General features: G+C 42.9%; 1 protein-coding gene across 4 annotated transcripts; it reads left to right on the top strand.

Moving 5' to 3' along the window:
• The first annotated feature begins 305 nt into the window (after positions 1–305).
• On the top strand, positions 306–11,124 carry si:dkeyp-117b11.1 (SH2 domain-containing protein 6). Of its 4 annotated transcripts, none has more exons than XM_068704053.1 (21): positions 306–395; positions 499–574; positions 5,600–5,625; positions 5,729–5,763; positions 5,864–5,901; positions 6,023–6,119; positions 6,217–6,284; positions 6,398–6,449; positions 6,521–6,622; positions 7,321–7,349; positions 7,650–7,686; positions 7,816–7,857; positions 8,261–8,342; positions 8,636–8,666; positions 8,770–8,806; positions 8,942–9,059; positions 9,170–9,207; positions 9,371–9,414; positions 9,498–9,566; positions 9,809–9,967; positions 10,084–11,124. In XM_068704053.1, the coding sequence occupies exons 2-21, from the start codon at positions 566–568 to the stop codon at positions 10,204–10,206; spliced, it is 1,236 nt and encodes a 411-aa protein (XP_068560154.1). In that variant the 5' UTR covers positions 306–395; positions 499–565; the 3' UTR covers positions 10,207–11,124. The 4 variants fall into 4 exon arrangements, with proteins under 4 accessions (XP_068560154.1, XP_068560156.1, XP_068560157.1 ...); XM_068704054.1 differs by having other exon boundaries at positions 343–419; XM_068704055.1 differs by lacking the exon at positions 7,816–7,857.
• Positions 11,125–13,772: the final 2,648 nt, after the last annotated feature.

Here is a 13,772-nt window from a genome sequence, read left to right as displayed (position 1 = left end):
AAACATTTTGATGCCCAGATAACAACAGAGACTTCATTCTCTGTTCATGCAGACATTACTGCACTATATCTTTGCACAGCATGTCGCTGTATTAATGCTCTGAATGTCGTATATTTATTGCTCCTCTAATGACTGCAATGACCGCAATATACGACATTTAGAGCTTAGCTCTGATAGCATAGTGTGTGTGTGTGTGTGTGTGTGTGTGTGTATCAAACGTTCATGATTAACTTCCCCTTCTGATTGCAAATGGAATATAAATGAGATGTAATTTACCAGTTACAGTGGATGATGTCAAACTCAGTCGGTTATATGGTTATGAAGAGTTTGCGGTAGGGAAACCTGGAGACATGTTTGAGCTGTGCAGTGGCAGCAGCTATATTTAAAGGCAGCAGGTGAGGCTTGTCTGTCTGTCACAGGTAGGAAATGCAAATGAGATCAGTAAGAGCTGCTCTTCACGCTCCCTCCGTATCGCTCACTTTCATTTTTCCAAAACAGTCTGCAGCCGAAAAACAAAAGACCTTTTCCTCGCGGCTTGAGCTGAGAGACCCGGACTCCCAAAATCATGACAATGGTGAAGTACTGTTTTTTGGGTTTTTTTAAGTCACACTTTAGTTTACGTTTGTGATATACACAGTTGGGATTGTTTGGGAGTGTGAAGGCAAACTACCACAGCTATCAGCATCGTGCTTTACTGTAGAATAAAAGCTCAACCAGGTTTGCTGAACTGCTCCATAAAATGAATTTCCTAGTTAAGTTGAATTTATTACATTTCACTCAAACGTGCGTCACAATTGAGTCACAGTTGATACTCGAGCAGGGGAAGTTTTGTCTGAATTTTAAACAAAGTACTACCTGTTTTTGTTTTTTTTAACACCTGAAATGATTTGAACTATATTCTTATTTGAAATGTAGCTACTTTTTTATACAAACACTGTATCTGATTCTGAGAGGAGTTTGTTTATTTATTTTAACTTGTAATGTTAGTGGTGATCTTTTTGAATAGTTTTAGGCTGGGCAATATATTTATATTATGTTGTTATTGTGATATGAAGTGTTGTCTTTTCCTGGTTTTAAAAGCTGTGTTGCAGTAAAGTATTTTTTTCTGAACTTACCAGACCGTTCTATTATTTGCTGTATTTAGTTATTGTATCCAAATAATGATGATTATGTATCAAAAATCTAAAATATATCCCCCTTAAATATTTATCGATCTATAGAATTGTGTGTTTAGGTATACACATTGTTTGTGGTGTTAGTTTAAAAATTGTCACACATATAGCTGGTTATTATTTCCATTTTGTGCTTGTGATAATACAGATACACTACTTCTACTGTCTGAATAGATTTGAATGACGGTCAGTGCGTCCTTCTTCGCATCAAACCTCATTTCATTTCATGGTGACTTGTTCCTTCAGTCCTCCAGCTGGCCTCCTGGGACACTGAACCCTCTTTTCACACCTGAGAGGAGAAGTTTGTAAACATCAGGACAGTAGCACGGTTCTCTTCGGTACTTTGTTTTAAAATCTCTTGCTCCTCGTTTATCAGCAGTACAGCGACTGTGACGCTCTTGACATTTTGCGTGCCGAGATAGAAACTCTGCAGTCCCTCCCTCCGTCGCTCTCTGTCCACCTTTTAATAATTTACCTAACGTCAACACTTCCTCTACGGCTCTACCGGCACTGTGGGAAAACAGAGATACCGTCTCTCCACTTCCTGATTTTGCTTGAAAGGGTGTGTCTGACTCCGCCTCCTCCGCCCAACCTCAGCCACATCCCTGCAGGTGAACTAACAGATAAGAGTTCACGAATCTCTGCTTAAAAAACCCCACTGATTGTGAATGAACTGTGGCAGCAACCAAAGGTTTCAGGGATACATCACGTCTAAGTTATAATCAACTTTAATCTGGAATGATGGGATTTTTTGGCTCCCTAGGGTAGCTACCAAGAAGGTTTACCAAATTTGGTTGAAAATGTCGACACAGTCAAACGTTGACAGTTGATCTATTCACGTTGACTATGCTCTATTTTAAATAACCGACCCCAGACATGGGAACGAAAGGGAATTGACAGTTGGAATAAAACAAAAACACAAATAGCACAAATTAGACTCCTTTTAAAGTAAATAACAAATAATAACCCTTTGAAATGATGTATTACCTCTATTAAAGTTGGCAAATCAATTAATTGCTGGAAAACTAAATGCAAAGAGATGCCGATTATGAATTTTGCCGATGTTCTTGCAAAGGACTATAATTGACAGCATACGTGAACGACCTTCTCTTACCCTCAAACAAATCTCACAATAAAAGTGTTCCAGCTCACCGGTGAAAAATGAAGAAGAGCTGCTGGTCCACTCTTCCACGGAAAGGTTCAGAATCCGCATTGCTCCTCCTGGATCGGAGGTTTTGACGTCTCCTTTCCGGGATCTTTGAATAAACTTTCCCGGAAAGGCTGAGGAATGTGATACCCCAATAATTGGGGCGCACTCTCCAGGTTCCCCTTTTGAAAAATGGGAACAACCAGCCCGGATTGCCGTTCCACAGGTACTGTCCCCGACCTCCACGCAACACTGACGAGGCGTGTCAGCCAAGACCACCAATGTCCTTTCAGATTCTCAGGGAGAATCTCATTTACCCTTTGTACCAATGCCGCCGAGGAGCTTTTGGACTACCTCAGTGGTATGATGGGTCTTCCCCGAGACTTTAAACTCTCCTCAATGTAGGACGTGTTGGTCGGGTTCAGGAGTTCCTCAAAGGGCTTTTTCCCACTGCTTGACAATATTACCAGTCCAGGTCTGTAGTAGTTCTCCTCCTGAGCTAAGCCTTGCTTTCCCTTTGTGAGTTTGTCTAACAGTTTGCCATAACTTCCTTGAGGCCAACCTTAAGTCCTTCTCCATAGTCTCCCCCAACTCGTCCCACACCCAGGTTTTGGCTCCAGAGATCCCTGAGCCAGCCATATAAACGAAAAGGCCTTCTTCTTCATCTTGACAGCCTCCTTCACCACAAGAAGGGTTCTTAGGTTGCTGCAGGGATGACCTTCCAACTTCTAACGGCTGATTCCACAATGGAGGCTTAGAACATGGCCCACCTGAATTCTATGTACCCAGCTTCCCCCGGGATGCACGATAACTTACACTGGAGGTGGGAGTTATACCTCAGCCAGACATTCCCAGTTGAGCCTCACTGTGTGTTTAGGTTTACCAGGTCTGTCCAGCAGCCTCAACCGCCATCTTATCCAACTCTACACCATGTGGTGATCAGTCAACAGCTCTGCTCCTCTCTTAACCCGAGAGTCCAAGACATACAGCTGCAGATCCGATGATACAACCAGAAAGTCAATCATCGAGTCATTGGCCTATGATGTCCTGGTACCAAGTAACCTTATGGACGGCCCTTTACTCGAACACGGTGTTGTTATGGCCAATCCATGACTAGCACAGAAGTCCAACAAGAAAGCACCTCTTGGTTTCAGATTAGATAGGCCATTCCTCCCAATCATCCCAACTCCAGGTTTCTCCATCATTGCCCATTGAAGTCCCCCCAGCAGAACTATAAAGTCACCTCTTCGCACCCTTTCCGGGACGCCATCCAGGAAAAGGCTAGAGTCCAGCCTTTCTCCAGAAGTTTGCTATGTCGGTTTCCCCGCGGACGTTTTCAGTTGTTTTTGTCAATGCTCCAGGCGAGTTTCAGGACTCTCACACGCGTGTTACGTGACTTCATTGCAGACAAAGGACAACGTGTGCAGGGCAACAATGCAGGAATCAGGACACCGTTGATATCCTAGCTTCTTCAAATCTTCTGGTTATGAAACTATGATCCTTAATATACAGTTAATACATGTTTATGTATTTATGTTTATCTATTCAGAAATCCTGAAATCTTCCAACTTAGGTGCTGACAGCATGCTAAAATGACAAGTAGAGCTTTTAACCGGTTTCAGACGAGATGAGCTCCTCGTCACAATGCACACTAACGGTCCTTTGCGGTCAGAAATGGGGTCATCCTACCTTGTAGCATCTGAAAGGCCCAACAGGCGTCTTCATCAGAGGACCCGCACTGCCAACACGGTCACTTACCCGCTAGTTACACAAGCTAACTAAAAGACACAACACTACTGCTAAACCGATGCTAGCAATACAATAAATTAGCAGCCCGTACCCGAGCAGCTAGCATCTTTAATCCTGATAGTTTAGCGGCTAACTGCCACGCGATGTGTGACTCGGGCTTGTGTACACAAACAAACAAAAACTAACATTCAGGTTAATTAACCGAGATTGAATATGGATAAATGCATGCACGGCTATTGTTTTCGTCAATTTAGCGTCACTCCACCGAGCTCTTTTTTCTTAAATCTGCGTGTCTCCTCTTTTTTTTCTCTCTCTTTCTTCCCTCGTGTTCTTTCTCCCGCCCTCTTCCTGACCTACGACCAATCACCACACTGACTGATACCTACAGTGACCAATCAAACAACAGTAGCCGAAACTAAGGCACAGTCTACTCTTTAGTTTGGCTTTTAACTACTTAATGTACTATTTACATCCCACCTTGTTTATACCTAATTCATCTTAATATCGCAGTCTATTTTTCTCTATTAAACAAAATTACTTTCCGCTTAATTGCCTTAATGAATTATGTTCATCCAACTTTATTTGGGACCAGCTTGTTTTCATCCCCTATTTTTACAAAGTAGGAAATACTACTTTTTCTTAAGTAAAAGTAGCAATACCACAGTGTAGAAATACTATGTTACAAGTAAATGTACGTTATTAAATATACTCGAAGTAGCAAAAATAAAAGTAGGCTATGTGCCATTTAAGAATAAGGTATTTATATATCGTAATGTTTGTATTACTTTAGTTTATTAGTTTATATACTGCCGGATAGTGTGTGAATGTCTCCCTGGAGGTAAATGAAGTCAGATTCAGAATCAGCTTTATTGGCAGTATTTGCACATACAATGCTCTCAATCTACACAAAAACAGACATAACAGTCGAGAATAAGGCAAAAAAAAAAAAGCTGGACAAATAAAGGTACAATAACGATCATAGCCTGTAAATAAACATCATCGTTTATTTGTTTATTGTATGCAATCTGCGTAGTAACCATGACATTTTCCAGTGATTAGTAATGTATTTGTCTACAACTATTAAACGTAAAACTAATTTCTAAACAGCTTTAAAGTCACTTGAGAAGGTTTTGTTATATTATTTTGTATATTAAATTAGGAATTCATGGAAGAAGCCTTTTTTTTGTTATTTTAATGTCAAAATAATTCCACTCACTATATAATCACACACTGTATGCACATAAAATAATGTACTAAACCATTTAATACGTATTCCAGCTCTCTTTACACCCACTCTTGAATTATGTGCACACGTATGTGCACCTGGCGGAAACATTTTGGACTTATGTGTTACCTAGTAGGTGTTTTCACCTGGTGCACTAAATAAAGCTCTATTGTCCATCATGGGGACCTTCCCCCCAAAAAAGCAGCCAGTGACTCATGCCTGATGATAAATGATTACCAGCCTGACATGCCGCTACGTTCGTTTTTGTCCGTGTCTGTACTCACCTGAGGTTTCTGTGTTTCTCAGAGCTTCTTTGGAAAATGGAAAAACCTGTAAGTATTGTGTGCATTATAAAAAAAAACAACAACCCCATTAGCGTTGCTGTTAATGTATTATGCATGAAAAGCAGCTTCTCACGGCTCCTTTTTCCGTCAGACACAGTGGACCTCCAGCTCCACCCAGGAGGACAGGTGAGCTTTAACCTCGCCTACGAATGAAGGGTTCACCGTTTCCTTCCTGGGTTCTATACATCGATATCTATTATTGATGTATTTTTCTCCCCCCCCCCAGATGACAATGCAGGCTTTGAGTGGCCACAGGAGGAATTTGTAAGTATACAGCAAGGTCTTGAGGTATCAAAGCTGCCAAATGAGACATTTTTAAAGATCTTTATCTTTATTTTTACGCCATTATTATTACGTAAAAGTAGTTATATTTCCTAAATGGCAGGATGACGACGACGACAGCGACATGTATGAAGTGCCTCCCTGTGAGCGCCCCGCTGTGAAAGTCCCACAGAGAGAAGCGGAGGACAATGTCTATCTGGGTAACAGCACTGCAGATATTAACGGACGCCTCGGACACCGTTTCACCTGAAAGTGATGTCCCTCGATCCTGCTTTTTTTCGTTTGTTTTGTTTGCAGAGAGGCCGTCCAAACCCGCGCCTCCGCAGAGGCCGGCTGTTCTCCCGCCCAGACCGCCCAAACCCTCGGTAACCACACAGCTCAGTGTCCCGGAAGTCTGTTTGTTTCTGTTTGTTCAAGACATTTAAAATCTGTTTTAAAAGATAAGGCATGTCTGTTAATTAAATTGTCCGTCACACAGAAACCTCAACAGCGTGCGGAAGATTTCTTCCCTGATCCCAAAACCAAGAAAGGTGAGTTATCCTTACTCGTGTGCAGCCACTGTTCGTTTCACTATATAACACGCCTCTCTTCATCTCTTCAGCACCTGAGATAAACAGAACTGAGAAACCCGGGAGAAAGATGATGCCTCCTCCACCGGTCCGCCCCGCTCCCGTTCCAGAGCCTGCATCCAACACAGAGGAAGGTGCCGTAGTCACTTCTACCACAAACAGTCCTTTCATAGAAGTACCTCATCGGCCTGTGAATGACGTAAATGTATTAATGGCAAACCACATATTTGATTTTATTAGCCATGTGGCCGTTTGTAGGAATACAGAAGCTCCACATGAGATTTTGCATTTGCTTGTTGCGGCAAAAAAAGCAGTCATGGACTGGTGTGTTTAGGGTTTCCAGCAGCAGCAGTTTGTGAGGAATGAATAGAAGAAGTGGGTAGTGAAGCTGCGACCGGAACAAAGAAGAGAGCGCCACCTGCTGTAGTGCCGCTGAGCTGCGCCTCGAGTGACGCAATTTCATTGGCAAAACCTATGTTGGCCGAAAATTTGTAACATTTAAAAAGACAAGGAACTTGTCACAATGTCAACAGAAGATTATCTCCACGCTCTCTGGGTTGACTGAAACGTCTGGTCGAAGGTCATGAGTAATCTATTTTTGTGTCCCAGACGTGTCTCTATTACACATTTCTGAATACCTGAATACCTTTCCTGTTCATCCCACTGAGTGGCAGCTACAGTCAGAAGACAATGCGACGAAGCTGGGAAGACCAGAACTAAATGATGTGCAACGACAGATCGTTCTAATCCTGATGAAACTTACAAGACGACGGGAAAAGTCCTTTTGAAAAACGTGGCGTACTGTACAGTGTTTTGTCTTTCTGCATTTCAGATGTGTATCTGGATCCGAACGAGGAACAGGTGAGATGAGACACACGCATCAGCAATACCAGAAAGCTTAACTTGAAGGTGTAACGGGATATATATATATATATATATATATATATATATATATATATATATATATATATGGCTCGTAATATATACGGGTCGTAATGGCCAATGCACGCATGAATATGATCGGATGTTCGAGCCAATCGTTACGAAGCACAAATGAAACTAACACTCTGCTTCCTGGTGTCTCACGTGTGTGTGTGTGTGTGTGTGTGTGTGTGTGTGTGTGTGTGTGTGTGTGTGTGTGTGTGTCATTTTGCGTTTCAGGACGACAACGATGACGTGTATGTGGAACCTACAGCTGGTGTGTTTTTTACGTCTCGCTTCGCAACAACTAGCTCTGCACTTTAAGTCTGCACGGTGTTGTGTTTTGGCACATTGTACAATATTTATACCCTAAGTCTCCCCCTCCCCCCCCCCCCCCCCCCTTCAGAGATGTCCTCCTCCTCCTCCTCTGAACTTTCCCCTAGACAAGGTAAACTGTGTACCTCATAACAAGTCATAACAGAGGGTTTTTTAACCACAGTCTCCTTCCACACTCGTCTTCTCCCGATTTCACAGCACAGCGACCGGCTCCTGTTCTCCCCCTTTGTTAGAAATCTTGCCCTCCTTGTTTATCTGCGTCACCCCCCCCCCCCCCTCCTATCTCCGAGGCCGCTATACCAGACTCCCTGTCTCAGTGACGTGAATAACACATGACAGTGATAGTCACAGTAGAGAACCACTCGTGCATACGGTTACTAGCGCCAAGGTTCAGGTTTAGATGATACAAGTTATATCTAAAAGCACAATATGATAAATTGCCACAACAACGGTTTGCACAGTTTGCAAGACTTTTCTTTTCCGGATGATAAAATGTCTTTCTTCCCGCTGCCCAGCTTGCTCTCCCACCCATCGTGCGCCGCCGACGAGGATGCCTCCGCCTCCCGTCACGGGGCTCGCACCTTCTCCCATGATCATGTGAGTGCGCCTCTCAACCTGGGTCCAAAGCAGCCGCCGTCGAACCGCCCACTGCCAAAACCGGAGCGCGGCGAGATGCACTCACCAGTGATTTAATCTAGTCCGATGAGCTTTAGTGCTCCGTGACACCTCAGACAATGAGCGACGCTGTGTTTTTGCACGCAAAATGCAAATGTGGCAGAGATGATATAGTCAATTCCTGACACTAAACATTTAATGAAACTGAACTCTCTCTCTCTCTCTCTCTCTCTCTCTCTCTCTCTCTCTCTCTCTCTCTCTCTCTCTCTCTGCAGGATGAAGCCTCCGGTTCCCAGAGCTCAGTCTGTGAGTGTCTATTCCTCTCAGTGCGATATTGTTAAGGCCTGAATTAGAAATGGAAGTTTTCATTCATACCATTTGCTTCAGCTTTTCATTTCCCTCCTTTCAGAATTCACTCTTGCCTTCCTTGAACGAGTTAAAAACAGGTAAAGACCACCGTCTTCTAAAGCGGGTCAGATATCAGTACACACACACACACACACACACACACACACACACACACACACACACATCCGAAAGAAATGATTTCGAGCACGACGATGCACATCTTGTCTCTGTAGCTCCTTCAGTCGAAGCGAGACGCTCCACGTTTCCCGCCACGTTTCCCGCCAAACCCCACCCGCCGACACCCAGTGTGAAGCCCCCTCTGCCAGTAAACCTGAAGGAAGCTAAGCACGGGTTTGTCAGTCGGATGAAACATTAGTCAAAAAATGTTAAAACCGCAACGCATCGGCGTTAAATTCAGTGTGGAACATTAGCTTTTTTTTATTTTTTGGTCTTGATTGCAGCCTTCTCAACCCTCCTGTGGCAGACACTAAGCCTGCTGGTAAGCTCACATCTCTTTTCAGAAAGAGAGTATTTATTTTTGAAATCGCGAGGGACGACTGTGATCATTTGGTCTCTGTAGATTCTTCATTTGAAGTAACATAAAACATTGTTTATACTCGTGGGAAAACACATGACGGGCTTTCTCTCTTTTTTTCCCCAAGCCTCCACTGGCGGTATGAAGGCGACCAAACGATGCGGGAACGAGGTACGGCATCGAACCGCGCAAATGAAAATCCAGTCAGGGAGGACTGCTTCACTGTTTGTTGATGTGTCTCTGTCACGTTACAGGACAAAGAGTGGTTTGCTGGGGATTGCAACAGGAAGACGGCCGAGGATCTCTTACTGAGGATCAACAAGGTGAGTCCGTCATCGGTTCCGTTTCATTTCGAGGTTTAACAATCGCCCAATCGGGTCATTTCAACTCAACCGAGCAACAGACAATGGAGACATCTGTGTCTATGTGCAGACACTTACTTTCCACTTTTGTCTTTCTCGCCCTCGTTCTCCTACCAAGAGTTTATCAGAGTTATTCCCAAAAACATTTGTTCTCCATTTCCCTCAGCGTTTAACCTCGCTCGCCGTTTTCTCCCTCGTTGCAGGACGGCGCATTTCTCATACGACACAGCTCGGCTAAGGGCGGCCGCCAGCCGTTCACCCTCGCCGTGCTCTACCGGCAGAAGGTGTACAACGTTCCCATCCGCTTCCTGGGGGACACTCGGGGCTACGCCCTCGGAAAAGAGGGCAAGAAGAACGAAGAGGTGGGTGGGTGGGGAAACAAGACAGAGAGAGAGAGAGAGAGAGAGCGGGATTCTGGGAGAATTTTAGCCTTTTTGTTCGATTGCCTGACTTTGTCTTTCGTTCTCCCTCTTTGCAGGTTTTCGGCACCCTCGACGAGATGATCTCCCACCACAGCAACAACCAGCTGCTCCTGATAGACAGCATGAGCCAGGCCAAGCACACCACGTACTTAACGTACCCAGCACGCCCTCATCACTAACACGCATTCATACCAGGTTCTATGAGGATAACAGCTCAGTCTGAAGGTCTTCTGCAGGTCTACCAAAGTGTCACAATGCTATGACTTCAGCTAAAGCGGTGGTTTTCTTTCTAAATGGACAACGCAAACTTCGAATGCACCGATGACAGAGATCACGTGTCACAAACTCCAGCCGCCACATGTCCGTACTGGATCCATAACGCTATGCAAATTACAGTAACTGTCCGTCAAGAGGTTTTATTTCTTAAAGCTCAGAGATGTTCCTGTTTTTCTCATCGTTTTATAGCGTCGACTGCAAAAAATGTTCTCCGGCGTCGCCGTATGTTCTTCTGCCCCCCCCCCCCCCCCCCCCCCCCCCCCCTCGGATACAGAAGCGATGGCGCTGCTGTCAGATCGCTGGAATTTAACTCGCTTCTAAAACATTCAAACCGTTTAATTCTGCATGTTCCAAGCGTCACTTTGTGCCTCCTGCTCATTTCCATTAGGGTCAATGTCTGATGAAGCGTTGAGATAAATGTCTCCGTGATTTAAATTTTTGTGACGGGGACAGATTGGGTGTGTGTCTTTAGTTTAGTTTGACTTTGATTTTTTAATATAGGCCTTCTCTATGTAACAGGTGTCTTTTCTGGTGTGATGTTGTGCAATACAAAGTCAAAATGTATCGTTTTTATTTCATTTATTTTACCGCAGTTTCCTTATATTTACTGTTGATGACCAGTAACAATGAGTTCATCTGGACCATGGGCTTCATTTGGGCTTTTTCTGTGGTGTGTGTTTCGATGAAGTCCTTTTGAGTAAACTCCAACCTTCTGCTTGTGATGGATCCTCGTCAGTGAGGGTCAGTGTGGAGAGTGCAGGATCTATGGGTTTTACTGAGACACCATGAGCTCTGTGTGTGTGTGTGTGTGTGTGTGTGTGTGTGTGTGTGTGTGTGTGTGTGTGTGTGTGTGTGTGTGTACTGCCATCATATGTCCACTGACCAGATGCTGCTGGTAACACCTGCTTCCTGTCAGAGTGAAACCACCTTCTCTGTGACCGAACCATAAATCCTGGGCCTGTCATAGCATACAACAAACATACAGCAGAATCCTGTGTGAAGCATTTTTACTTATTAAATTTTTTTTTAAAAACGACATTAAACGCATGTCAGAGTTAAATCTAAGCTTTAGTAATTTGAATTACCGGTTTCAGAGTGGTATCCGCTCATTTAGGGGCCTAACAATTAAGTAAGAACCTTCAGGACATTTTATTGTATTGTTGCTGTAACTTACTGGAAAACATTGTAACTGGTGCGTTAGCGCAATTACCTGTTTACACTACTTTTACTGTAATTATGTTTTTACAGTGAAACAGCTTTACCGTTATTGTCCTTTACGGTATAACTGCTCTGGTTTACAGTATGATGCTGTAAATATGTTTTTACAGTGAAACAGCTGTACCGTTATTGTCCTTTACGGTATAACTGCTCTGGTTTACAGTATGATGCTGTAAATATGTTTTTACAGTGAAACAGCTGTACCGTTATTGTGCTTTTACGGTATAACTGCTCTGGTTTACAGTATGATGCTGTAAATATGTTTTTACAGTGAAACAGCTGTACCGTTATTGTGCTTTTACGGTATAACTGCTCTGGTTTACAGTATGATGCTGTAAAATATGTGTTGGGAGTATGATGCTGTTGTTGTGTTTTATAGTATGAAACTGTAAATTATAATATACTAAATATAGCCTACACTATTCACTAGTAAGTACTGCAAATTCAAACACAGGTTTACTGTATTTTATATAAAAACATTTAGCTTTCAAGAATTAAACTACTGGGGATATCATGTTTAAATCAACAGGCAGGCTAATTAGTTGTCTTCATTTTATTTGCCATGTTGGAATATGAAAACATAATTGTTTCATGACTCTTGTTCATCACTTGCTATTTTAAAGTACACCCTGGTTCGTCATTAATAGATATTTTAAATGTCTTGAATTATTGCAACCACTGAATTAAAGAAAAAACAAACAAACATGCATACAAGAAATACATAAACAGCCCAAATCACATCCATATATGGACACCACATTGAGTTAATGTAGCCTTTCTACAGTAGCACTATAGGTGTAACAGTACAGAAAAAGATACTGTAAAGACATATAGCGTCTGCACTATATCCATAATGCTATGCAAATTACAGTAACTGTCTGTTAAGAGGGGGTTTTTTTTGTAGGTTTATTGGACTTTTTGTGGCATTTAACTGTAAAATTACAGCAACAGCTAAAGGCTATAGTGTGCTTGAAATTTGAAATGACTTACAGAGCGAGCATCATGATAGTACAGTCACGTCTCGACTTATGTTTCTGCAGTAATAACACAGTTTAAAGTTGTCTCATCGTATTACCTGGTAGATTCCAGTGCAGGCCGTATACTGCATACTGCTGTAAGTTTATAAGTCATGTTTTTTACCTCTGTTGGGTTGTGCGATTAAAAAGGTATGACAGGAAATGAAGGGAGGAAGAGAGATGGGGGATGGCACGCCGCAGAGATCCCCGACTGGACATTTCAATTACATGGCGAGCGTCTTAAAGCCACTAGAAAGCCCCGAGTCTGAGATTTGTTATTCGAAAATATAATTGTTAAACTGAAATGTCACGGAGGCCTTTTGCAACATGTTTTTAGAGGTAAACAACAAGGACTTAACAGATCCTCTGCTTTACTGTCCACCTAAAAAGATATAAATCTACAACGAGTTTTTACTCTGAGCGCGTTATACTTCCTGTGTATCGAGAGGACCAAATGTCACCTAATTCTTTCTTTCCTTATCAATTGAGGAACCATATTGTGTGTCAGTTCCTGTGGAACAGTAGCCTTTTTGATTTCAAATGCTGTCTGCTCCGTCCACATCCTGTGTGTAATACTGACTCACATCAGGAGCGTAAAGGCCTTTGTTGACTTGAAAAGGAAGTCTTTTTCAGACCAACCGCAAACAGCTGACGGGTCTACATGGCTGTGACTTTTAAACCATGATTTTTTTTAAACTATTTTCCAATTTTTCATTATTTGCATTATGCATTCAACGGTGAATAAGACCAGAAAGCTCGTCTTAACACTAAATGAAGTGCAATGCATGACGACTTAACTTACTGAAAGTGAAGATGGTTGCAGTTGTCCACAACCTGCTCGCCGGGCATGACGGAGATGATGGTGATGATGAGAGTAGATGAGATCCTGTCAGTCAACAAGATGGAGCTTCAGCTCCTTGGGAAAAAAATTAATGAAACGTCAGCAGTCCACTCAGGAACATACAACAACAACAACAACAACAACAACACTTTTCTGGAATAATGTGTGTATGTGTGTGTGTGATTCTCCAGAAAATCACGGGCAAAGGTGGGGCGCTTGTCACGAGCCCTGATTTCGAAGTTGGTGGGGGAAGGAAAGTGGGGGGGGTGCTGCGGCGGAGGGGTACAAACTGCACATCCGACGCGTTTGCATTGACAGCTCTGAGGAGAGGAAAGAATTAATAAATCCACGAAACGGGGAGCTTATGAGAAGTCATCACTTACAACAACCAATT

Source organism: Cebidichthys violaceus, unplaced genomic scaffold (genome assembly GCF_023349555.1).
Source record: "Cebidichthys violaceus isolate CVI_PGR_0920_01 unplaced genomic scaffold, fCebVio1.0.p SCAF_9, whole genome shotgun sequence".
Lineage (NCBI taxonomy): Eukaryota > Metazoa > Chordata > Actinopteri > Perciformes > Stichaeidae > Cebidichthys > Cebidichthys violaceus.
This window is presented reverse-complemented; position numbering and strand designations above follow the sequence as displayed.